The sequence below is a fragment of the Pelecanus crispus genome, chromosome 6 (assembly GCF_030463565.1).
Source record: "Pelecanus crispus isolate bPelCri1 chromosome 6, bPelCri1.pri, whole genome shotgun sequence".
Lineage (NCBI taxonomy): Eukaryota > Metazoa > Chordata > Aves > Pelecaniformes > Pelecanidae > Pelecanus > Pelecanus crispus.
The window spans coordinates 70,342,807-70,364,172 of record NC_134648.1 but is presented as its reverse complement, the minus strand read 5'-3'; the positions used below and the strand labels follow the sequence as shown (position 1 = coordinate 70,364,172).

The window sequence follows — 21,366 nt, the reverse complement described above, 5'->3', positions numbered from 1 at the left end:
CAGTAGGGAGATTCGTCACAAACAAACGCGACTGCAAATCAGTGAATGACAGAGTAGACCTCCACAAAACTATACTTAATTCATTTGCCAATTACAGTTCATTTTTAATTATGAAAATATATTTTAGCAGGCATGTCATAGATACTTTGTCTAAAAGAAAAGTAATTCCTAGCAGTCTCAGACCTACGGTTCTGGCTATTAAATCTTTGCTAAGGGGGAAAGAGTCCATTCATTTTTTTACTGCACTTCAGCATAATCATTTTGGAGTCTGATCCTGCAATCCGTGCTACCTACTTGTTCTTTAGAAACACTTTGTGTGATTAGGAGCTATTCATAAGTTTAAACAGCATTGCGCTTGTTGTTTTTACCTCCTGTTACTTCATTAAACCTGCGGTTCAAAGAGTGGAGCTGGGGGAAAGTCTCCTGTTTGGGGAGTTGGTTCTTTCTGCTATTTTGGCAGCACATCTTGTTGTTTTCCCAGAATGTGTTTAGCTGAAGTAGCGCCGAGGAAGGAGTGTGACACGGTCCAGAACCAGACTGGTTTTCTCAGGTCACCAACCAGCCTGGACCCTGTGACACTGGGCTGAAATATTGCCGAGGAAGTGTTATTCCTGCTCGTTATTTGCATTGCAACAGTAGCTCGATACTGCTAACCTCAACACTAAAACAAGGAGATGCTCCATGTCCCGAAGAATTTCAAGTCTAAGCATAAAATGGGAAACAATATATGAGTATAGGGGAGGGTGGAGGGGAGTGGGATCTGCAGCGGTGGTACTAACCAAGTGCGGAGCAGCAGTCATGGGATGGGGAATCAAAGGACGGGAATTTCCCTGAGGAGGAGGAGAAGGAGCTCCTGCCAAGAGCAAAGGCAGCAGGGGACCTGGGAAAGCAGGCAGCCAGCGGCAGCAGGGAGCAGGGTTTGCTGGAGGCAGTTTTTAAGTGCCCATTCTGCTAAACCGCCTCCAGCACAGCCCTGGGGAGCACGAAATAACACGGCAATTATGTCCCCAGATCCCTGTGATATTGTCAGAGCGGAGCCCAGCGTGTTTTACAACGTACTTTATCCCAATAGCCAGTTCCTTTTCTTTCTAAATGGTGGTATAGAAGTATTTCTGCTAATTAATTAGGATGCATTCACCCCTGGGGGGGGTGGGGGGAAGAGCTTACTGTGGGGATTCGGAATCTGTTTCTTCAGCCAATATTGCAAACATTTACAGGGAGCAGTGGCGCTCGCCCCAGGCAGGGAGAACTGGGATAACATATAACGCTCGCTCCGACAGCCTGGAGCTGCAAGACTCTGGTCTGGCAGGGAGGAGAGCGGCCCGGCTGCTGGGAAGAGCCGGGATGAATGAAGTTTGGATGTAGGACTTCCACGAAAAAAATCCACTGCCGGATGAATATTTTTTTTCGCCCTGCTTCAACGGGAACTCCCCAGGGTAAACCTGCACAAAGCCAAACCTGGCACCCAAATTCACTGAGGCTTTCTCAGCTCAAACCTCATACAAAAAGCCCCGAAATCAATGAGCAAGCTTTGAAATGAACTTTGGATCCGGCTCATTCCAAACCTTCCGTTATCTCACTTCCAATTTATCACTGAAATGTCTGTAATTCTCCCCAGGGAGACTTTCTAGTATTTAAACAGCTACTACCCTGCATAATTTCTTCCTGTTTTCATAAGAGAGAAGAGGAACTGAGAACATTATGCTAAATGCCTCAAGAGTCCAAAGAATAGAGATTTTCATGGAATTTTCTGAATTTATTATTATTGCTAGGGATGTGGCTGGAAAGAACCCCAAGGTTAAAAAGTTCAAATGTTTCTTTGTTTTTTCTTTTTTTAATGACTCTTGCTTGAAATGATCCCGACTTCAGTTAATTCCAGCCACATTTGCACTTTAAAGGAGCTCTGTCAGACAGATATTAAAAATATTTAAGTCTCATTTATTTATAGGAATCCTTCATTCTTGGGTGGCTATTGACTTGACAAATCCATTTGACTTATAAAATATGACTAAGAAGTGTATTTGCGGTATGTTTATTAGTTAGCAGTCTTTCCCGGGCTAATCTGTTTTCCAGCTGTACTCCTCCAGCAGGCTGATGGAAAAATAAGACCCAAGGAAGGAAGCGGATTCTTAACAGCGGTCATGAAAACTGCTTTATTCTCAGGGCATTTTTGCATGGCGTTAGCAACTTGAAAGGCACCACTTCAGCCCGGCACTTCAGCTATTTGCTGAATCAGGGCCTGAAAGCTGAAGAGAAGGAGGAGGAATGACATGGGTGTTATTCCCACAGATTTTCTCAGAGCATTAAATGACTATTAGCTGATGTGACAAGATTTTATTGTACGAAAGCTGCAGCGGGTGAAATTTGTGCTCTTTTGGTGGGGTAGCCCAAAACTGATGAGGCAACTGCAGCCATCGAGTCCCTGCCTAGAGCAGGGAGGGTAAAGGTACAAAACCTTAGTCCTGGAACGGAGTAAACTCCCTCAGCTCCAGCCGGTACCTGGTAAATGTCCATCCCGGTTCAGCATAGGAATGTTGGGGGAAAATACCCCTGCTTTGAAAGATTCCTAAAACTACTGCAATTAACGGGTGAGCATCAACTTGCTCTTCATCTGGAGGATTTTGGGTCAGACGGCCAGCTTCTGCCCAGCTGCTATGAACTTCCCAGATGTGTGAGTAAAACAAGAGCCCCCCGGAGCCAGGCTCTCCACCAAACCTCCCGCAAGCAGAAAAGGCAGCTCAGCCCACGCTGCCACGCACCCCTGGGTCAGCGCTGGCTCAACGCTTTCCGCGCAGTGTTTTGTACTGAATACTCGCGTCAGTAATTCATCACGCGCCCTTCAGTAGCACCTTTGTCGTATCAGTGACTTACAGATCCTTCAGGAGCTCAAACGATCCTTATGTCTATCATTGCCTGAATTACTACAAGCCATTTGACTGTAAATGTGTTCTTTGGCACCGATCAGCAGATCATTGACCTTAGCAGTATGGCTACCACCGTCAATATACATCTGAAGTAGAGACATGAGCAACTTGGTATCGAACAATTAATTTCACATATAGAAATGCATACGTCAGCAGCTGTGCAAAACCGGAGATCTCGGAGGGCTTGCAGAAGAAGCGCGGCGTGCCGTGCAGAGAGAAGCGCCCGAGCACGGAAGCATCTCGATGAACAAACAGATCCCAACTGCTTTGCGCAGGAAGATAAAACGAGGCACAAAGATAGGGCTCCAAATGGCGTCACAGGGAAGTGATGAAAAACTGAGTGAGTGAGATTTAGCAATCCGGGCACGTTCTTCCTGCTGGGAGCTACTCACGCGATCACAGAGGTAAGCAGCAGGCATGAAGGGGACCTTCACACAGTACCAGCCTTGCCTTCGGTGGCTCTCCAGCTGTTGATGGTGCGGATGGAACCCCAGACTGCCGACTGCTAGGGGCTCGCAGGCTTTGCGGGGGAAGAATCATTCCACATTTCTTGTCTTTCTCCTTTTCCAAAGTATTTGGTGTTGCCCACAGTCACACAGGGCTCGAGGCCAGCTGGACCTTTGGTCTGTCCCGCGACGACTATTCTTAAGTTTCGCCACCCGGGATGTGTGTGTGTGCCTGTGTTTTTATATCCGTTACAGAATCTGGGCTACAGGAAAATCAGCTCTGCCCTCATTGCCAGGCCAAAGCCTCCACAAACCAGCTACTCCTCACCTCCTTCTCCCTCTCCAGAAAAAGAGCTGCGTTTACAATTGCAAAATAAAATAAGGTGGCCTCTTACTTGCTTTCCAAGCTTTTGAAAAAAGAAATTTTCCAGCTTGTCTCCATAGCAGTAAGCACTTGAAAACATGACCCTTCACAGACTGAAGGGCCATAATTTCGCATTATCATCTGCCTGTCAGAGCCGTGGCTGCTAAGCCAAACAGCAAACATCACAAAACTCATCGAGAGGCTGTGAGGATCGCAATACCGCACCAGGAACCGCAGTTTGGGATTGGGCATGCGGAGGAAAGGGGAGGGGGAGGACAGAAAGGGGACTGATAAAGGTTTGGATCCCTCAGGTGGAACTGTGGTTCTCTCTTTGGGGCTGGGGAGAAGGTGGGCGCCTCTCTGAGAGGACAGATGATGAGGTGGGTTTCATCGGTGTCACACAGAGCGGAATTTTCTACTTCTTATTCACTGAAGAACAAGAAGAAGTGAAGAGAGCTCTGCCTTCTGCTGCCAGCCACAATCACTAGCTCCAAAATCTGAAAACAAACTCGCGCGGCAGCTTGACGCGTGACCAAGGCTCTACGTATCCACCACCGTGGAAAGAAAGCGTACCCGACGAGTTCACTCCTTGTCACAGAAAGCCCGTGTGTTAGCACCTCAGCGACGGCCAAAGCGTCTTCAGTGACGGTTCACCTGCTCAGAAGTTCACAACAAGCAGAAAGCCGTGCTTCCTTTCCAGTTGAATCCAGTTTATCTCATCTCCTCAACAGGGTGCATTTGCCATCCCAACGCACTTTGAACCAGTTTTATGATTTTATCTTCATGGCAACAAGCCTCTGCCCTGAGAAAGAGCACTTATTAACTAGAGACAGCATCATTTTCAGAGTGATTTGTTTTATGAGGGTTTTGAAATAAATGATCAGTCAGTGATTGGCCATAGGGGAAAAGCATATAAAAGCTTACCACATGCATTGAACTTACCATCTGGTATCCTTTAAAATCTAGCTTCGGGGTGGCTTAGCTAATTCTTCAGAGCGCACGATGTTCACAGCGCACAGCGAAGCATGAATATAAAAGCCGAGTGACATAGCCCAGTAAGAATCAACACTGTAACTGAAGCTTAATTATCTTCGATCTCACTGTTCTAGCCCATCATCAGAGACTGGCGTTTTCTTAACTAAACTGACATTACATTCCACAATTTTAATCTCGTTAAAAAAAAAAAACAACAAACCAAAACAAACCCGAACAACTAATCCTTTTATTTTCTGGTTGGATGGAGAAGGGATGCCTCCACCGTGTCTCGGATTTCCTCTTTCTGACTAGCTGATGTAAAAGCAGGAGGCAGAAAAAAGATACTGTTATTGTTCCTCTGAATTTATTGTTTGTGGCATGCACAGCCCTCTGGGTGCGATAAAGTTTCCTGACTCTGATGCTTGTCACATTTCAAGATCTGCGTTATTGTCCCTGAAAAGTACTAAATCAGACTTGTTGGGAAGCCAGGAACTGAAATCCCATGACATGTAATTGAGAATCCAACAGGAGAGATCCAAATGCTGACACTGCCTATGCTCCTGCATTCCCAGCAAAACCAAGGTCGATGCACTCACGATAGTGCTTATAGTATAGAATTTAAAACCCAGTTTAAGTATTGTCTGGTGGTCTTTTGCGCCAAAATAAAGGCTAAGGCAAGCATTTATGCCCAATTTTGCCAGTGGAAGACAAGAGAGATGTTGACAAACTGGAGGGAGCTCAGGGGAGAGCCACTGGCATGGCTGGGGGGCCAGAGCGTTCGGCAAATGCAGAGAGGCGGTGGAAATTGTGGTTTTGGGCTAGGAGAGAGGGGAGGAGGGATCTCCCTGCAGCCTCCAGCCACCCCGAGCGGGGTTACAGAGCAGGCAGATGCTTCGCAGAGGTACGTGGCAAAAGGACAAGCAGTGACAGCCACAAGACGCAGCAAGGGCAAGTCTGACGGGATGCCAGGAATTATGGTAGCGTTCACAGTGACCGTATTTAGGGACTGAACGTCCGGAGAGGTTGTGCAATCTCCGTCTTTGGAGACACGCAAAACTCAGCCAGACAAGGTTCGAAGCCGGCCCTGTTTTGAGCCAGAGGTTAAACCGGAGCTTCTTTCCAACCCAAATATTTGTATGATGCTGAAGAAAAAAGAAAGCGGCCTATACTTGTAGTGTACAGGCAACAGCCCAGGCCCTGCAGCTGGGACCTGTAATAAAGAACTGCCTTCGCGTTATCACACCAAACAGCCTTTCTGAATAATTTAAATAATACCATCGCAGGTCCTACAATGGAGGCATGGCAAATAACGCCTCCTACTAATTGGGATCCAAATTTCTTTCACGCAGCTTCCCTTGTCTTCCTTAAGAGCCGCATGCAAGCTCTGAATTTGCAATTTCATCCCAACTTTTTTCTGTTACAGAATTTAGAGCGCAAAGTAACGTCTTCCACTAGGATGTGGCCAGGGCTCGGTGTTAGGCCCCCCCGAGTCCTATTCCTGGCACCAAGATGGATCAGTTGCACACAAATTACGTCGAGCCTGCAGCTCTTTTTACAACCTTCAGCATATACATACAGAGAGATGAAGAGACGTTTGCCTAAAGCAGGGGAAAGCTGTGTATACAAATAAATATTTCTACAAAAAATCATCATCCTTTCTGCTTCTGCAGAAAGGGGGGTAGGTTTATTACACATCGGGTGATCCTAGCATCTAGGTTGGTGAGGCTGGCTGGTAAGGTTATCGATTAGAAGTGCTATCGCAGCCCCACTTTGCTATTTCAGGTGAGACATCATCACCGTCGTCAGCCGCGTGTGCGCTCAATAATTAAAAGTTTCTAAGGACCAGATTGCTCAGGAAGAAACGTCACGCTCTGGGGACTCCTGCTGTCACCGCTGGCAGGCCAGGACACGGCAGCAACCGCCCACGGCAGGGCCCTTTCGAAAAGCGAAGGTGAGCTGAACAGCTGCGCCCGGGGCACAGCTGGGAAGAAGATTGATTTCACTCTTATTTGCTCATTTCTCCTAACGAGGCCACGCCAGAAGTGCTCTTTCTACACAGACTCCCAGCGATTCCTGTCCTTGGAAAGGCGATTGTGAAAGAACTGTGAAGTCAGCCTAAATTTTCCACGGTGTTTAATTAAATTCGGAGTGAGCAGATTAACCGAGTTATTGTGCCATCATGGGACTGGGTCTGTAGCGGATGCCGTTTCAGTTTAGGTAGTAACAATTTATGCCAATAAATCAGTAAAAATATTGCGGTTTCATGCCTGTTGCAGCTACTGTAGCACCTGGGATCCGCTCCTGCTGGTGATTTTTCCCAGTTGCCTCAGAAATGGCCAAATAACGACCTTGAAAAGTGCAAATAGATGCACACTCGCAAGGGGAAGGGCGCTGGCACACGGGATACAACCATCGGCACACGCTTGGCATTGCTGGTGGTTCAGCCAAATTTAACAGAATTACCTGTATATGCAAAGGCTTGCAGGATCAGTGCCATAGCTCGGAGGGGCAGGGCAGGAAAATCATAGAATTGTTTAGGTTGGAAAAGACCTTTAAGATCATCCAGTCCAACCAGTAACCTAACACAGCCAAGTCCACCACTAAACCAGTTAAGGGTACAGTAATAATTAATTTCATGTTTCCTGGCTTGGTGGCTGGATTATTTTTCATGAAAGTCAAACTAGGAATCATTAAGATTGGAAAGGACCTCCAAGATCATCAGTCCAACCATCAACCCAACACCCCCATGCCCACTAAACCGTGTCCCAAAGTGCCATGTCTGCCCGTTTTTTGAACCCCTCCAGGGATGGGGACCCCACCACCTCTCTGGGCAGCCTGTTCCAATGCTTGATCACTCTTTCCGTGAAGAAATTTCTCCTAATATCCAGTCTAAACCTCCCCTGGCGCAGTTTGAGCCCATTTCCTCTGGTCCTATCGCTTGTCACTTGGGAGAAGAGCCCGACCCCCCCTCCCTGCCCCCTCCTGCCAGGAGCTGCAGAGCGATGAGGTCTCCCCTCAGCCTCCTCTTCTCCAGGCTGAACACCCCCAGCTCCCTCAGCCGCTCCCCACCAGCCCTGTGCTCCAGACCCTGCCCCAGCTCCGCTGCCCTTCTCTGGACACGCCCCAGCACCCCAATGTCCTTCTTGTGCTGAGGGGCCCAGAACTGGACACAGCATTCCAGGTGCGGCCTCCCCAGTGCCGAGCGCAGGGGGACGATCCCTGCCCTGCTCCTGCTGGCCACACTGTCCCTGACACGAGCCAGGATGCTGTTGGCCACCTTGGCCACCCGGGCACAGGGCTGGCTCGTGTTAGCTGAAGTAACACCCGGCGGGCTCGGTGCTGGCCGAGAGGGAGCCCCGCCAGGCACGGCGGCCAGGGGCCGCAGCCCCCCTCCCGCCCCGGACCCCCCCGGGGCCGGCGCCGCCGGGCTCGGATCCCCTCAGGGCCGTACGCGGGGCGGGGCAGCACCACGTGACGACGCGGCCGCGCGGCGGTGGGCGGGGCGCTGTCACGCGGCGCCGCGGCGGTGTGGGCGGGGAGGGCGGGGCCGAGCGCGTGCCCTTCCGGTGGGGGTCGGGGGGGAGGTGGGGCGTGCGTGACGCAGTTCCGCTTCCGCCTGGGCGTCGGGGTGGCGGTGGTGCTGCGGGCCGCCGCCTCGCTCCGGGCCTGCGCCGCGCTCCTCCCGCCCGCCCAGGTACCCGCCGGCCGGCCGGCCCCTCAGCCAGCGGGAGGGACGCCCCGACCCGTGCCGGGGCGGAGAGAGGGAGGGGAAGGGGTTCCACCGCGCACCGCCCTCGGCGGCCGCCGGGCCCCTCTGGCTGCCTCTCCCCTCCTCGGCCCCCCGGGGAGGCGCCGCCGGTTCCCCCAGCCCCGACGAGCCGCGGAGGGGTGGCAGCGTGGGGGGGGGGGGGCGTCGCTGGCCTCGGGTGGGTGGCAGAAGCCAGCCTCCCCCGCCCGGAGAGCCGCCGCTTGGGGAGGGCGTAGCGCTTCGGGGGGCCGGCGGAGGCCTAATGGCTGCTGCCGCCTTCGGCTGCCTGCGGCCGGCTTTGCTTGAGGCCCGCAAGGCGAAGGAGGTTCCTTTGTACCGGGTCCCGTTTTACTCCGTGTAACGGTGGTAGCCGCTGTGTCTTGACTGGGTAAAATATCTTATCGGCTTGTATTTATGCTGTATGGTTGTATTTATGCTATACGGCCGTAAGCTACACATGAGTGCATAAATGAGCATGGATTGCACGTAAGTGACTCTTTAACGTGAAGGTTCTCCACTAAAGAAGGTCTTGGGCAAGACAACGTCTTGCAGTTTAGGAGAAGTTGATTTGTTTTATCCAACGTTAATATACTTAAGGTAGCTGACTTACTGGGAGAGCTGGCACTGTGTGGTATCAAAGGGCACGCTGCTTATCTGACAGGTTTCATCTCTGAGAGAGAACTTGCTTCTAGGTGAATTCCGTGGAGAACAGTGTTGATCTGGTGCTGTTCAACCTGATTGTCAGTGGATGTAAGAACAAAGGTAGCCTTTTTTTTTTTTAATAACAAAACTGACACACCCTGAAACTACCCTCCCTGAGACCTGTGGAGAGTGGTGGCTGATGCAAAAATTTGTGCTAAATATCAAACCAGTCCTAGAAAGCACTTTTGATATTCTTGAAACTTGGGTTCATTCAAATAGGTTTTAACAGTGCCAAATCAAGATGCGAAAGATGCCAGCTGTATCCGTGCAGTGAGATTGTATCCTGAAAAGCAGTTATCCTGGAAAAGAGCCTTTTTAAAGGAGCAGAAAGGTGTGTGGTTTTGTTTGTCACTGTTGAGGCTAGAACTGGAATATGACACAGTTTTGATGGTTGTTATTGGGATACACACATGCCAAAAACCCTGCAGTGAAGGTGTTTGATAGTCACAGTCGGGGTCAGTAGCTTTATTTCATCCAAAACAGATAAAAATAATTAAGCTGGTAATTGCTGAGTATATAACTTTGGTAGGAGGAGGATGCAGGTATTCTTTAAATAGGTTTTACTGCTAGTTTAGGAAGACTTCTGAAGAATTGATAATTGGAAGCTAAAGCTATAAATGAGAAATAAAGCACGCTTTTAAAAATGATGACAACATGATGAGAATGGGCTCCATAGCTCTCCAGAAAGTTTAGAAGCAACTATGGAAGATATGTTTTAATTATTCTGAGCTGCTGGATTAAACATCTTTTGCAAGATTCACAGGGTAGGATGGTGTGGACAGGAGTAATCTTTGGCAGCAGAGACTCGTTGTTCTCCGCTGGTTTTGTGTCACAGCTGGCACACAAAGAAGCCACCTCAGAAGTGATAGATGTTTGCCGGGTTTGGAACCATCTGCTTGTGGTGTGGTGACCATCTGAAGTGATTAGGGCTGGTCTTGGTGGGGAGGCAGCTGTGAAACTGGCCTGCCGTGGGTGGGAAACTGGAACAGATGACAGTTCCTGATGGCTTTATATTTCACAGGTCTTGGAAACTGATAAGACCTCTATTTTGAAGAATTCTTTTTTCTGGTAGTTGATAATTTATAGCAAATATGCTAACATGCATCACTGTGGTTGTTGCTATTAATTAAATCGGTCCGGAAAATATGAAAACTGAAAATCTGAAAACTAAAGATCTGACTTACCTCCTTTTTTTTTCAGTCAGGACAGACGCAGGAAAGGGCAAAAAGATCATCAAATCTCAAGTAGCTGCTAATGATATAACTGTTGGTTTTTTTCCCTTGTCAGTCTGTCTACCAATTGTCTTCATTCTTCCGATGAATAAATGTGCAGGTCAGACTAAACGATTGCACGCTACGCAAGTGCATTAGCGCGGTTGCTGAGAAGGCATTAAAGATAGGGAAAGGCCAGCTATAAAATGTTGATGCTTAATGCCTGAAGGTAGAAGCTGCAGAAATTTGCATATTTTAGAAAACATTTAGAAGCTGTCAGAGATTTGGTCTCTCTTCCATTTTATCTGTATAGCTATGTTGGGTAGTTATACTTATGTGGGCAGAAATCTTGTTGTAGATGAGGTTATGCTGGTAGGTATTAGTCATGTTACAGTGACAAAAGAACCTCTTTGCTGATAGAGCCATGCCACCCAGTGGAAATGCAGCAGAGCCTGTTGCATCTCAAAAGCATTTTTCTGTGTTTGAAAGATGATCTTGGAGACAGGAACTAAATCTGGCACGTCAAGTGTTCGAAAAATGTCATACAACTCCCAAAAAAAAAAAAAAAAAAAGCAGCAAGCAGTTGATGCTTAATTTTGGGTAGCTTTAGTAAAAGCAAGAAAAAGTGTTTTGGACAGCTCTTTCTAACGGGGGTCTTTAGGGACTGGTGATGGATAAAAGCCAGGAAAGGCAAGAGCATGGTGAAAAAATGCTACTACATCCATCAGTTCCAGTTGGGCTGGATGTGATCAGAGAGGGTTTAGAGCTTAAAAAACACGTCGGAGCTGTTTTATTGTGGAAGCTGACGGATTTAGTTTGTCACACGTAGCACCACGCTTCCAGAAATGGGGTTTTGACAGACCTCTCTGAAAAATCACCAGTTGGTCTTGAGTGCTGTTGGTAGAATTAGCATACCATCGGTGTGTCAGAGCGCTTCTCAACCTTCTTCCAGCCTGCTGTTGCGGAGCCCGGCAGCCTTGCTTGTCTCACCTACCTGCTGTTAATTCTCCGGACTAGTTCGTGGGTGACTGGGAGGCCTTGGACTGTGGTCAGAAGATTTTGCTGCGTACGGTTTCTGGGTAGGTGTGGTGGAAGTCCTCCACGCCCTCCCATCGCTCTTGAGGATAAAGGATGACGGACGTTCTGCTCCTGATGCCTTTTTTGCAGACATCGGTCATTTCTCTCTTTGCTTCACTTTAGTTTCGTGCTTCTGGCCGTATGTGTTCTCAGAGGTGGCTGAGAAATGGTGCCCTGACCAGCCGAGCTGGAGCTGGCAGGCTCTGTGCTTCTGGAAAGCGGGGGATGTTTCCAGGGGCGGCGGCCTTCAGAAAACAAAGGAAATCTTATCTTACGGCACAGTGGATGCGAGCAGGGCTTCAGTTTGAACACTGCCAGTTCTGTAGTCTTTCTACTCCCTGCCAAATTACTTGAGCTTCTGAACCCTCCTTCTTCCACTCACTCTTTCTTCCCCCCAACTCCAGGAAAGAATAATTTGAAGTAGAGCTTAAATGTGGTAAAACGGTCGTCTATTACATGAATCAGCATTTCTCTGCTCATATCAGTGCTTGTGCAGTGTTCTTCTAGGAAGGCTTCGAGAGAAAACGAGAGTCCATTTATTAACTGCACCAACTCTAAAAACCTAGTCAAGGCACCATTCGGTACATTTTTCTAAAATCTTGAGCCCATGTGTGACCAGTGGGGACTTTAAAATGGAGTTACTTGGAGGTCTTCTGTCTGACAGCATCTCTGAGTCAAATTTGTGAGCATGTGAATACCTTGGGCAATACTTTTACAAATGTAATTGATATTTCTGTAAGCCTCTGATTGAAATATTTATACCAGTGTTGAACAACTTGAATGAAATACAGATTCTGGATTTAAGTACAAATTAGTTCATATGTTGTCTGAATGTGTCTAACAGTAATTTCTTTTTTATTAAATGAAGGTGGCAGTACCCAGATTAAATGTATGTTTAAAAAACGTCCCCGAAGTAGGCCATCCTGTCTGCAAGAGGATCCTTGACATGCTTGGCATTGACTCAGTTATGCCAAATGTTGCCAACAAATGTTTCTCTAGTCTGCTTGCCAAAATAAAAAAGCCACTAAATCTCATTATAAGCTATGCTTAACTACACTTTTTTTTCATAAGTCGTGTAGCAGAATTGTCTCCTTAATTTTCATGGCACAGAAATATTTTGAAATTATTTGCTGACAAATACTGGGGATATTTGTTGATATTTTGTAAGCAGGCCTGTTTCAACTGTATTCATCCACTGCTTTGCCTTGAATTTACTACTCTCTTGTCACTTTTGTGACAGATCATGGGATTTTCTTCTGAGTTCTCCTTTAGGTTTGTTTCCTCTCTTCCTTTTCTCCCTTGCAGCATATGTTCTAACTTCTTCTGTGGGCTTTTTTCAATCGCTTGTAGAGCTGCTTTTCAGTTGGTCTTATCCCATCTCTGCCTAAAGAGAGGATGATTCTCTTGGCCTGTGTTGGTGTTGCTTTTTCCTAACCTGTTGGTTTTTGGGGGTTTTTTGCTTATGAATACATTTATGTGCACACTTACGTAAAAAGTTATTTTTGTACTTGTCTCCATATTAGTGATTGATTTCCTATATTTTGTGGGTTATATTCAATAGCTTCTGTGTCTGTGTAGGTAAATTGAACTACAATGCCCCTAAAAAACACACATCAGCTTCTGATTATTACTGCACATGGTTCATTGCAATAACTAACAAACTCTTTTAACATAAGAGCTATCTATTGAAAAGAAATTGAGCTCTTTCTGGTAAATATCTCTTGAACAGCTGAGCCGTTGTTAATGGGAACAGAAACCACTTTCCTGATGTAGTTCAGTTGGTTTCTCAGCTTTAAGCAAATGGCCATTGATCTGAACAGTGTACCTCGCCTGATACGAAGATTCAGGTATTTGCACCTACTTGCAGGAACTGCTGCTGTTACAAGCTAATGTTGGAGCTTTAACAAACCTTCGGAGTCGTGCAGTTAGGCACTGACTTCCACCAGGGCACTAATTTTGTAGATATGTATTTCTTAAAAGGTTTAGTTAGATTATTGGGTGTAACTTGAAGTTCACTGTGCTTCCACAGGGGTCTGGGTTTCTCGGTGTGGTCATAAATAACTCAGGAAGTGAGATGAGCAGTGTCCTGTTGATATGAAGCCATTCAGGAAAGTAAGGTTTAGGTAATAAAATGGCAGATATAATTCAATGTCAATAAATCTGATGTAATTCAGAGTAGATAAACGTAGAATGGTGCATATAATTTCATATATAAAATGATGGGCTGACCCTTAACACTGAGGAATGAAATATCACCACAGAAGTGTCAGTTCTGTAGTGATCAAAAAGCAGATGAAACATTAAGAAGTATTAGGAAGGAAATAGAGGAAAAACCAGAACATAATTACGAAACTGTATAAATCAGTGGTTATCCCACATCTTGAGATCTGTGTGGTTCGTTCTTGTCATTCATCTCAAAAGATACAAAAGAATTGGAAAAGCCTCAAAGAGAGGCAGGGAGAGTAATCAAAGGCATGGAATAGCTGCTGCACAAGGGTCAAGAAAATAAGCTAGAGCTCAGCCTGGAGAAGGAACAGCTAAAAGAAAATGGTAAAAATCTGTACAATAATGAGCAGCATGGGCAAAGTGGATAAGAACAGATTTACTGATTTCCTTGGCTGCAAGAATGAAGGAGCAACAACTGAATCCAGTAGGATCCAGGTTTAGAACAAAAAAGAAGGTGCCTTTTTGTGTAACAAATAGCAGCCCTGTGGAGTTCCTCGCCAGTGGATGTTGTAGGTGCAAGTGGGGAAACTAGACATGTTTGTGGAAAAGAAATTCTTTGAGGGTTGTTATTCCATAGAAATTGCCTATAACTTAGGAAGTATCTGAGCTTGGAACCATTGAAGTATTGGGGTGAGCGTCATCCCTGTTCTTGTTCTTCCCTACCATCATCACTGAAGATAAAATGGCATGCTGAGCTAAACGGCCCCTTGCTCTGATCCAGTACTCCCTTAAGATTAGGAAATTGTGTAGATAGTAATGAATTTACAATACAGTTTCAGAGAAGGCTCTAGTTTATATGTGCATTATTTGCATTATGTAATTTATAATTTAATGGAGCTTATAAACCTATTTGTCGTAGGCTATCTGTACAAACCTCCGTTCCCGAGACCAGTGTCTATGTTAAGTCAGGTCTTCACCATCAACAAGGAAGAACAAGGGTTATTTTTTGTGAGGGTCAACTTGGCAGTAGTATCTGTACTTATATTTGACTTATATTTTGCATTTTTCTTCCTCTTTTTTTCTCTCTATCTCCTACACTCTCCCCTAGAACCTTCTGGCTGCACTGGGGCATGCCCACCTATTTCACTTGCTGTTGGTCATCCTTTCAAGAGTTTTTCGCGTCTAGCCGGTATTTGTTCTCAGTTTGTCAAACTGACTATAACTTCAGGTTTGTGACAGCTGCCCTTTTGTATGGCTAATAAAGATTGAGAAAGCCAGTCAGTTTTCATTGTGCTGAAGCTCTGGCAGTCTCTTAAGTGTAGTAGTTGCCTTCAAGAAAAGGTAACACGTGACGCATTGGTCCCTATTTTCAGTATTTCTTGTAAGTGTTCAGAGGTTAGAAGTTGGGTATGTGAAAATGACACCTTTGCCATATATACTTTCAGTTAAGGCTAGCTAGCTGGAGTCAGTGAACATAAGTAAGAGCATCCGCTACCTTTAGTATGTTTGGAAATAATTGGAGGATAAAGCATCAGCAAACTATAGTTCTTTTATTTCTGACAATAAGATCTGCATGGGGATTTAATCATGTTTTGGTTTAGGTGCATTAACTTCACCTACAAGCAGCCTGCCATAACTTTTCCGAGTCCCAGTTTAGAAAAGACCTTGAAAACTTTACAGGCATCACTGTCTGGGTAGGCTGCCTACTTGGTATGAATATTTGAAATATTTTTTTCTTAGCGTAATGTGACCCATTTACATTATGTGTTGGTCCTGTCTGAGGTGAGACAGGTAGAGGCTGAAGACTTTCCTTTTCATGAGAACTTCTGTCAAGAGGAAAGTGTTTGGGTAGCACATACCTGTATGGGCCAGAGTCCTTAAAACAAAGCCACCGCTAAGAAGCGTGACCAGTTCAACACTTAACTGTGGTTTGAATGAGACAAAGGTAGAGTTTGTCTCATGAACTCTTGCTTGAAATAGTTTTATTATTTTCAACAAATTTCACTTTATCTTACCTTACTTTTCAGCAAAATGTCTGGAACTGATGATTTTTCGGTAAGTAACAGTTTTTCTTTCCTGAAGATCAGCCAGTTGTGTTACTTCATTCTAAAAGTTGACGTACTTTTTCAAGAAGAAGGGGAGCTTACAGTTGAGAGGCGATTTCCTCTGTATTGCAGTTGTGGTGTTTTCCTTTTGGGTAGATGTAGCAATTTGTGGACTAAACATACGAAGCTGCTAGGTGCCTTGTGGGTTCTTTTTTGCTGTGATGTTAACAAAGGAGTTGTGTTTTAATAGTGTCAGAATAGCTATATTGGAAATCTATGAAAATCTTTCCTTTCTGGATGTGTGCCGAAATTGCTTATCGCTATGTGTGGTAGGTCGCCTTTTATCTTTGGTTTTCTAGCTGCAGCATGTCAGAATGCCTCTTCTACCTTAATGATAGAAGCCGCACAAAAATGAATGTAATCATCTGTGCGCAGCAACAGAGAGCTCTCTTCCTCCTATTTTGGCAACTGAAACGTATACATGTAGTGGGTGAATGTCTGCAACTAGTGAGTCCAGTGGACGTTTTACATTCTCACTGATGCTTTATCTTTTAGTTGGCAGATGCTTTACCAGATCAGTCGCCTGCTAAAACCTCCAAAGTGAGCAGTACAAAACCTGGTCAACAGCCTGGTCAGCCACCGCAGGGTTGGCCAGCTTCGAATCCTTGGAACAACCCAAGCGCTCCCCCTACGGCACCAACCGGACTGCCACCAAATACGTCCGCTTCCAGCGTGCCATTCGGACCTCCGCCAACAGGAATGTATCCTTCAATGCCCCCTGGACCGCCTGCTCCATTTCCTCCTCCTCCTACTGGACCCTCTTGCCCTCCTCCTGGTGGTCCATATCCACCCCCAACTGTGCCAGGTCCTGTCCCACCAGGGCAATATCCTCCACCAAATATGCCCTTTCCAGAGCTTCCAAGACCTTATGGTGGTCCAACAGAGCCAGCTGCACCTCCTGCTCCTGTTGGGCCATGGGGATCCATGCCCTCTGGAGCATGGGGACCAACAATGGGAGGGCAGTATCCTGCACCTAGCATGCCATATCCACCCCCAGGGCCATATTCCGCTCCTACCCAGACTCCAGGGGCTGCGCCAACAGTACCATGGGGTACGGTCCCACCTGGAACATGGGGACCTTCACCGCCAGGTCCGTTTCCTCCACCCACAGGATCATATCCAGCTCCAGGACTATATCCTACGCCCCCTAATCCTTTTCAAGTGCCATCTGGTCCTGCTGGTGCTCCATCAATGCCTGGTGGTCCCCATGTGAGTACTTAATTTTGGTCTTTTTTTATAGAATAGAATAAAAAATTACTTTTTAATTACTCTTGAATTACTCTAAAATGTTACAATTTTAAGCATGGAAATTTGGTAGCATGGTCCCCATGTGAGTATTTAATTTTGGTCTTGAATTACTCTAAAACGTTACACTTCTAAGTGTGGAAATTTGGTAGTGTAAGACCTGTTAGCGCAGGTAAGGAATTTCAGCACATCTGTCTTATTTCTGTAGTCAGTGGAATAATAGCCAACTTCTTAAATGCTTAACTAAATATACTAGAACAGTGAAATTGTATTGAGTTGGAGTGTGTCTAAGCATCACATAATGGTGGTCTTCCACTACTTGCAAAGCCTTCTCTAAAAGGCAAAAAAGGGGGGAAAGCCTTGTAATAATTTCTGAAAGAGAAGATATTCTAGTCTCTGTAATCTAGAGAGATTGTTTCTAGGGCACACAGGGAGGGAATAACCAATTATAAGGATGAATTTGTTTTTAATTACGAATTCTTGTAACTGTGTATTAACTGCTTTGTGAAAAGCCTGTATTGACCATGAATTATTGTCTCTTGCAGCCTTACCGTTGAATACATTCTGGGCAACAAAATACTGTAGCTTTCCACCTTCATCCACTACTTACAGAGATTTTTATGGTTTTTGTTTCAGTAATGTTTGGGGCTATGAAGAATACTTGCCTCTTGTATGTGCATTTGAGGTATGAAGGAGCAATTTGCATAAATTTACCTTGCTCATATACTGGCATAATTGTTTGGTTTAACAAAAGGAATTACGAAGAGCAGAAATAAAACTAATGTCTGTGGTTCTTACGTTGGCAAGTATTCCATGGAAAAATGGGAGTTGCCAAGTAAGGATGATAAAGAATCAGGCCCAAGGACTTGAAAAAATGTTAATTCCTAAATTTCCATGAATGCTTTAAGTGTCATTGCCAGACTCGTGCTGGTCACTGAATGGATGGATAGTCATATTTTGTCTATTTTCAGGTTATTCGAAAATGTCAATAAAAAGTATTTCAAGATTTTTGTCAAGAAATCTAATTTTTGAACACGCTACAGTAATTCAAACTAAAGAGACAGAGCATGTGAACTTGAAGGTTTTCTCAGCATTTTGTATATACTCAAAACAATTGCTCAGTCTGGGACTACGGAAGAGAAGACACGCATTTGAAATACTTGGTCTGACTTGTCAGCACACTGTTCGTGTTCACAAACAGGCATTTATGTGCAAATTAAATAACCTGGACGTGCAGTTAACTTCGAATCAACAAATGTGAGTTTTATGCATGCAAATGAGGACATCATTTTGCCAGTTCTCATTCTGTGGTGGTTGGAAGTTTGGCTTGGTCTATGTAAAGAGAAATTTGATTCCCACTTAGGTAAGGTACTTCCCTATTTCTAACCTGGGTTCTAGTCATTTAAAATTTGACTTTGCTGCCAAGTTGTGTAAACTTGGCAGACTTTTTCAGAGTCCCTAGAATCGGAACTTGAGCTCAAAAGATTTAAAAACAAAACAAAACCCAAAAAACCCCAACCTGACAATTCCCTTCCTGGCGGTTTTTGGCATGGCATTTGGTTCTGTCGGCTACAGAGATCCTCATTGCCACAGCTGAGAACGAGGAGGTCTCATCAGGGCTCCGCTGAATATTGTAGTGGGGAGAAGTCCTCTGTTCTCAGCTAGGTGTCTGCATACCTCACCGAGTAAGTGTAATTTGGGAGTAATTGAATGTCTAGAAGCCTGTGCACTGCTGTGTAGCTGTCCCCCCCTCTGAAGGGGCACTGCAGTAAGTTTTCGTTTTCTTGCCATATCTGTGCGAAGAGCATGCGAGGGGTTTGCTGCAATGCTGGTTTGGCATTCCCGAGACACACAGCCACGTGTCAGTGAGGAGTTCCGGCACTCTTTGTGGTACTTCATAGCCTAGACTTTTGACCATGGACAGTTTGTTTCATCCCCAGCTGGGGACGTCCTAACTTAGCCTCTGTAGGTAGAAGTAGGAACAAATTTTGCTTAACATGGTAGCTCATTAGGGAGTCTTTGTATCATGGAACTGTGAAAGCGAGTCAATTCTCTTCCAGTACCTTATCGTGGCTTCCTGCATGCATGTGATGGACTTCTTAAAAACAAATGGGGTGACCTGGCCGTGATGCTTGTTAGTAGTTTTAGCCTTTAGGGCGCAGTCCTGCAATATTTTTGCAGAAGAAAGCGGTCAGCTTAGGTGTGGCTGCTTTAACCTAATGGCATGAAAGCTAATAGTGAAGGTATGTGTAATTTTTTTCTTTTAGGAAGACAGTACTGGAGCTGAACTAAAATACTTAACATTTCAGCTTAAAACCTAGCATCTGTAACCCTAGAAAAAGCGCAAATCTTCACTAACCTTAAACGAGCCCCAGTTGCCCACCCAAACAGACTTGGCTTAGATCTTGGCAAGACTAATTAAAAATTAACATCCGAGAACATTGACTATGTTTGCGTTTGCTCAAGTGCTTTTTTGATACCTGCAGCCTTAGATTATAACTCAATGTAATGAAAAAAACATTTATTCCAACTGAATGGATCATGCAGTAGCAGTACTCCAGTTTGAAATTGCACTGGCCATATGTCTTTGCAGGGAACGGGAAGAGGTAGGAAAGGATAAAGCAAAGGTAGCAAGTAATGATTTTTGGAAAGGGGTTTTGTAAAAGTAACTAGACTTCTAGGTTCTTCTTGAAATAGGCAGGATTTATTACTGGAACATTTAGGCTAAAATTCAGTATATATGGGATGTTTTTCAATGTATATTCGTATTTCTTGAGGTCATGAAAACTGTTTCATAACCCCTTTGTTTTTGTGAGCGAAGTTCTTTGCATAGCAGTGAAAAGGGTATACCTGTTAATCTATTGTGTAAAAACTCAAGTTGTCACTATATACCGTGTAGTAACTTTATCACATGTTATGTCAAGTGTGAGCAACTTCTGGCCTGAAGCTTTTGCAATGGAATTTGTACATTTCTATGCATCATTTGAGTTAAATTGCTGAGAAGTTCGTTTTGACTTGTGCTTTGAGATTGACATACTGCATTTGTTTACAATATGAAATATAAGCAATCACATCTTTAAAGTATAGATTATCACCTGCTGCTGTATTTTCTTTAGATGAAACAAATATTGCTGTATGATAGTGAGAAGCTATAAATACAGGATTTGATATTTTTTTGAAAATGCTGTCACTTTTGTATAAGATTAGACATTAAACGTATTTTCAAGACTGTTGTGTTTACTGTTTTTCAATTACTGCTTTGGACATGCTTGTGTAGACTTTTGCCTTGAATGAATAGTGAAAATAGGACATCCTTGATTTGCAAAGACTGAATATAAAATCAGAATTACTTGACTTCTGTGAGTGTTTTTCCTCTTCCTTTGGTGATTTTTTGCAGCCTGTGCATAAGGCCTATTAAGCGTGGATGCGACCGTTGCCGTATTGTAGCACGTCAGCCTCAGGTATTGCCTGTTCACAAACCACCTTGTTAATTAAGAGAAAAAAAAAAAATCTGGTCTTGCTTGCTCTAGAGGAGGAATGGGACTTATTTGTTACCTGTGAAGAGCGTGGTGTGGATTTTTTTCCTGGCTCTGAACAATTCCTATGCTAGATTGCCACATGCGGATGTGGTAAGTGACCCGCAGACCAAGGTTTTGATCTGCTTATCAGGACTCTGATGGGATAGGGTGTATAGCAGCGTTTGAGAAACTCCAGGGCTTGGCAGTGGTGTGAACTACAAAGCTTTGCATCACTACACTTACATTCTTCCTCTATAGTGGCATGTGGAACACTGAGCTGGCCGGTGTGGCTACCTTTGTCCACACCTTCACCCTTCCAGGAAGGTAAAAAAGGCAGCAGCGAGCAGCAAAGAGTAGAAACAAAAAATATTTACCCACTTCAAGCCTTAGAAAACAAGCTCTTCTTAGACTGTCCACCAAATGTAATCCTTACACCTGTTAATAGAACAACACAACGCCTGGCTGATGCTTTTATCTTAAGAGTGTTCAGCTACGGGATTGTCTGTTCCTCCGGATTCCTCAAATGAATTGTCTCTTGCAAGGCTTTTGCATCGGTAGAGATGAGGACATGAGTGTGCTGATCCAATTACTGCCCTGCAGACCCAAAAAATCAAATTTTTGGGAAGCATCTGACAAGTGATACTTGATCTACATAACTCTTAGGGGAGTAGTTAGTTTTGGAAAAACTAATTCCAGGGGTGTTGCAAAGTGGGGAGTATGCGTGTGGTTAGATCCACGCTGTAGGATGTGTTTGTTCTGGCCCACCGTTGCGAAGGCAGACGCTTGAGCCCTCTCCCGGCGAGTTCAGACCCGTTCCCGTGCGCAGGCGTCGATTCACTGACCGGCCTGTTCAAAACTGCCTCCACACTGTCCGAAGGCTGGGGT

At 45.2% G+C, this 21,366-nt stretch overlaps 1 protein-coding gene across 2 annotated transcripts; it reads left to right on the top strand.

Annotated features, from left to right (window-relative positions):
* The first annotated feature begins 8,369 nt into the window (after positions 1–8,369).
* Positions 8,370–20,317, top strand: MAPK1IP1L (mitogen-activated protein kinase 1 interacting protein 1 like). Of its 2 annotated transcripts, XR_012831119.1 has the most exons (5): positions 8,370–8,403; positions 15,641–15,668; positions 16,214–16,927; positions 17,509–17,648; positions 17,935–20,317. XR_012831119.1 is itself a non-coding variant. In XM_075712134.1 (4 exons), exons 2-4 carry the CDS (start codon positions 15,645–15,647, stop codon positions 17,518–17,520), a joined length of 750 nt encoding a protein of 249 aa, XP_075568249.1. In that variant the 5' UTR covers positions 8,370–8,403; positions 15,641–15,644; the 3' UTR covers positions 17,521–20,317. The 2 variants fall into 2 exon arrangements, 1 of the variants encoding a protein (XP_075568249.1); XM_075712134.1 differs by having other exon boundaries at positions 17,509–20,317.
* The last annotated feature ends 1,049 nt before the right edge of the window (positions 20,318–21,366 follow it).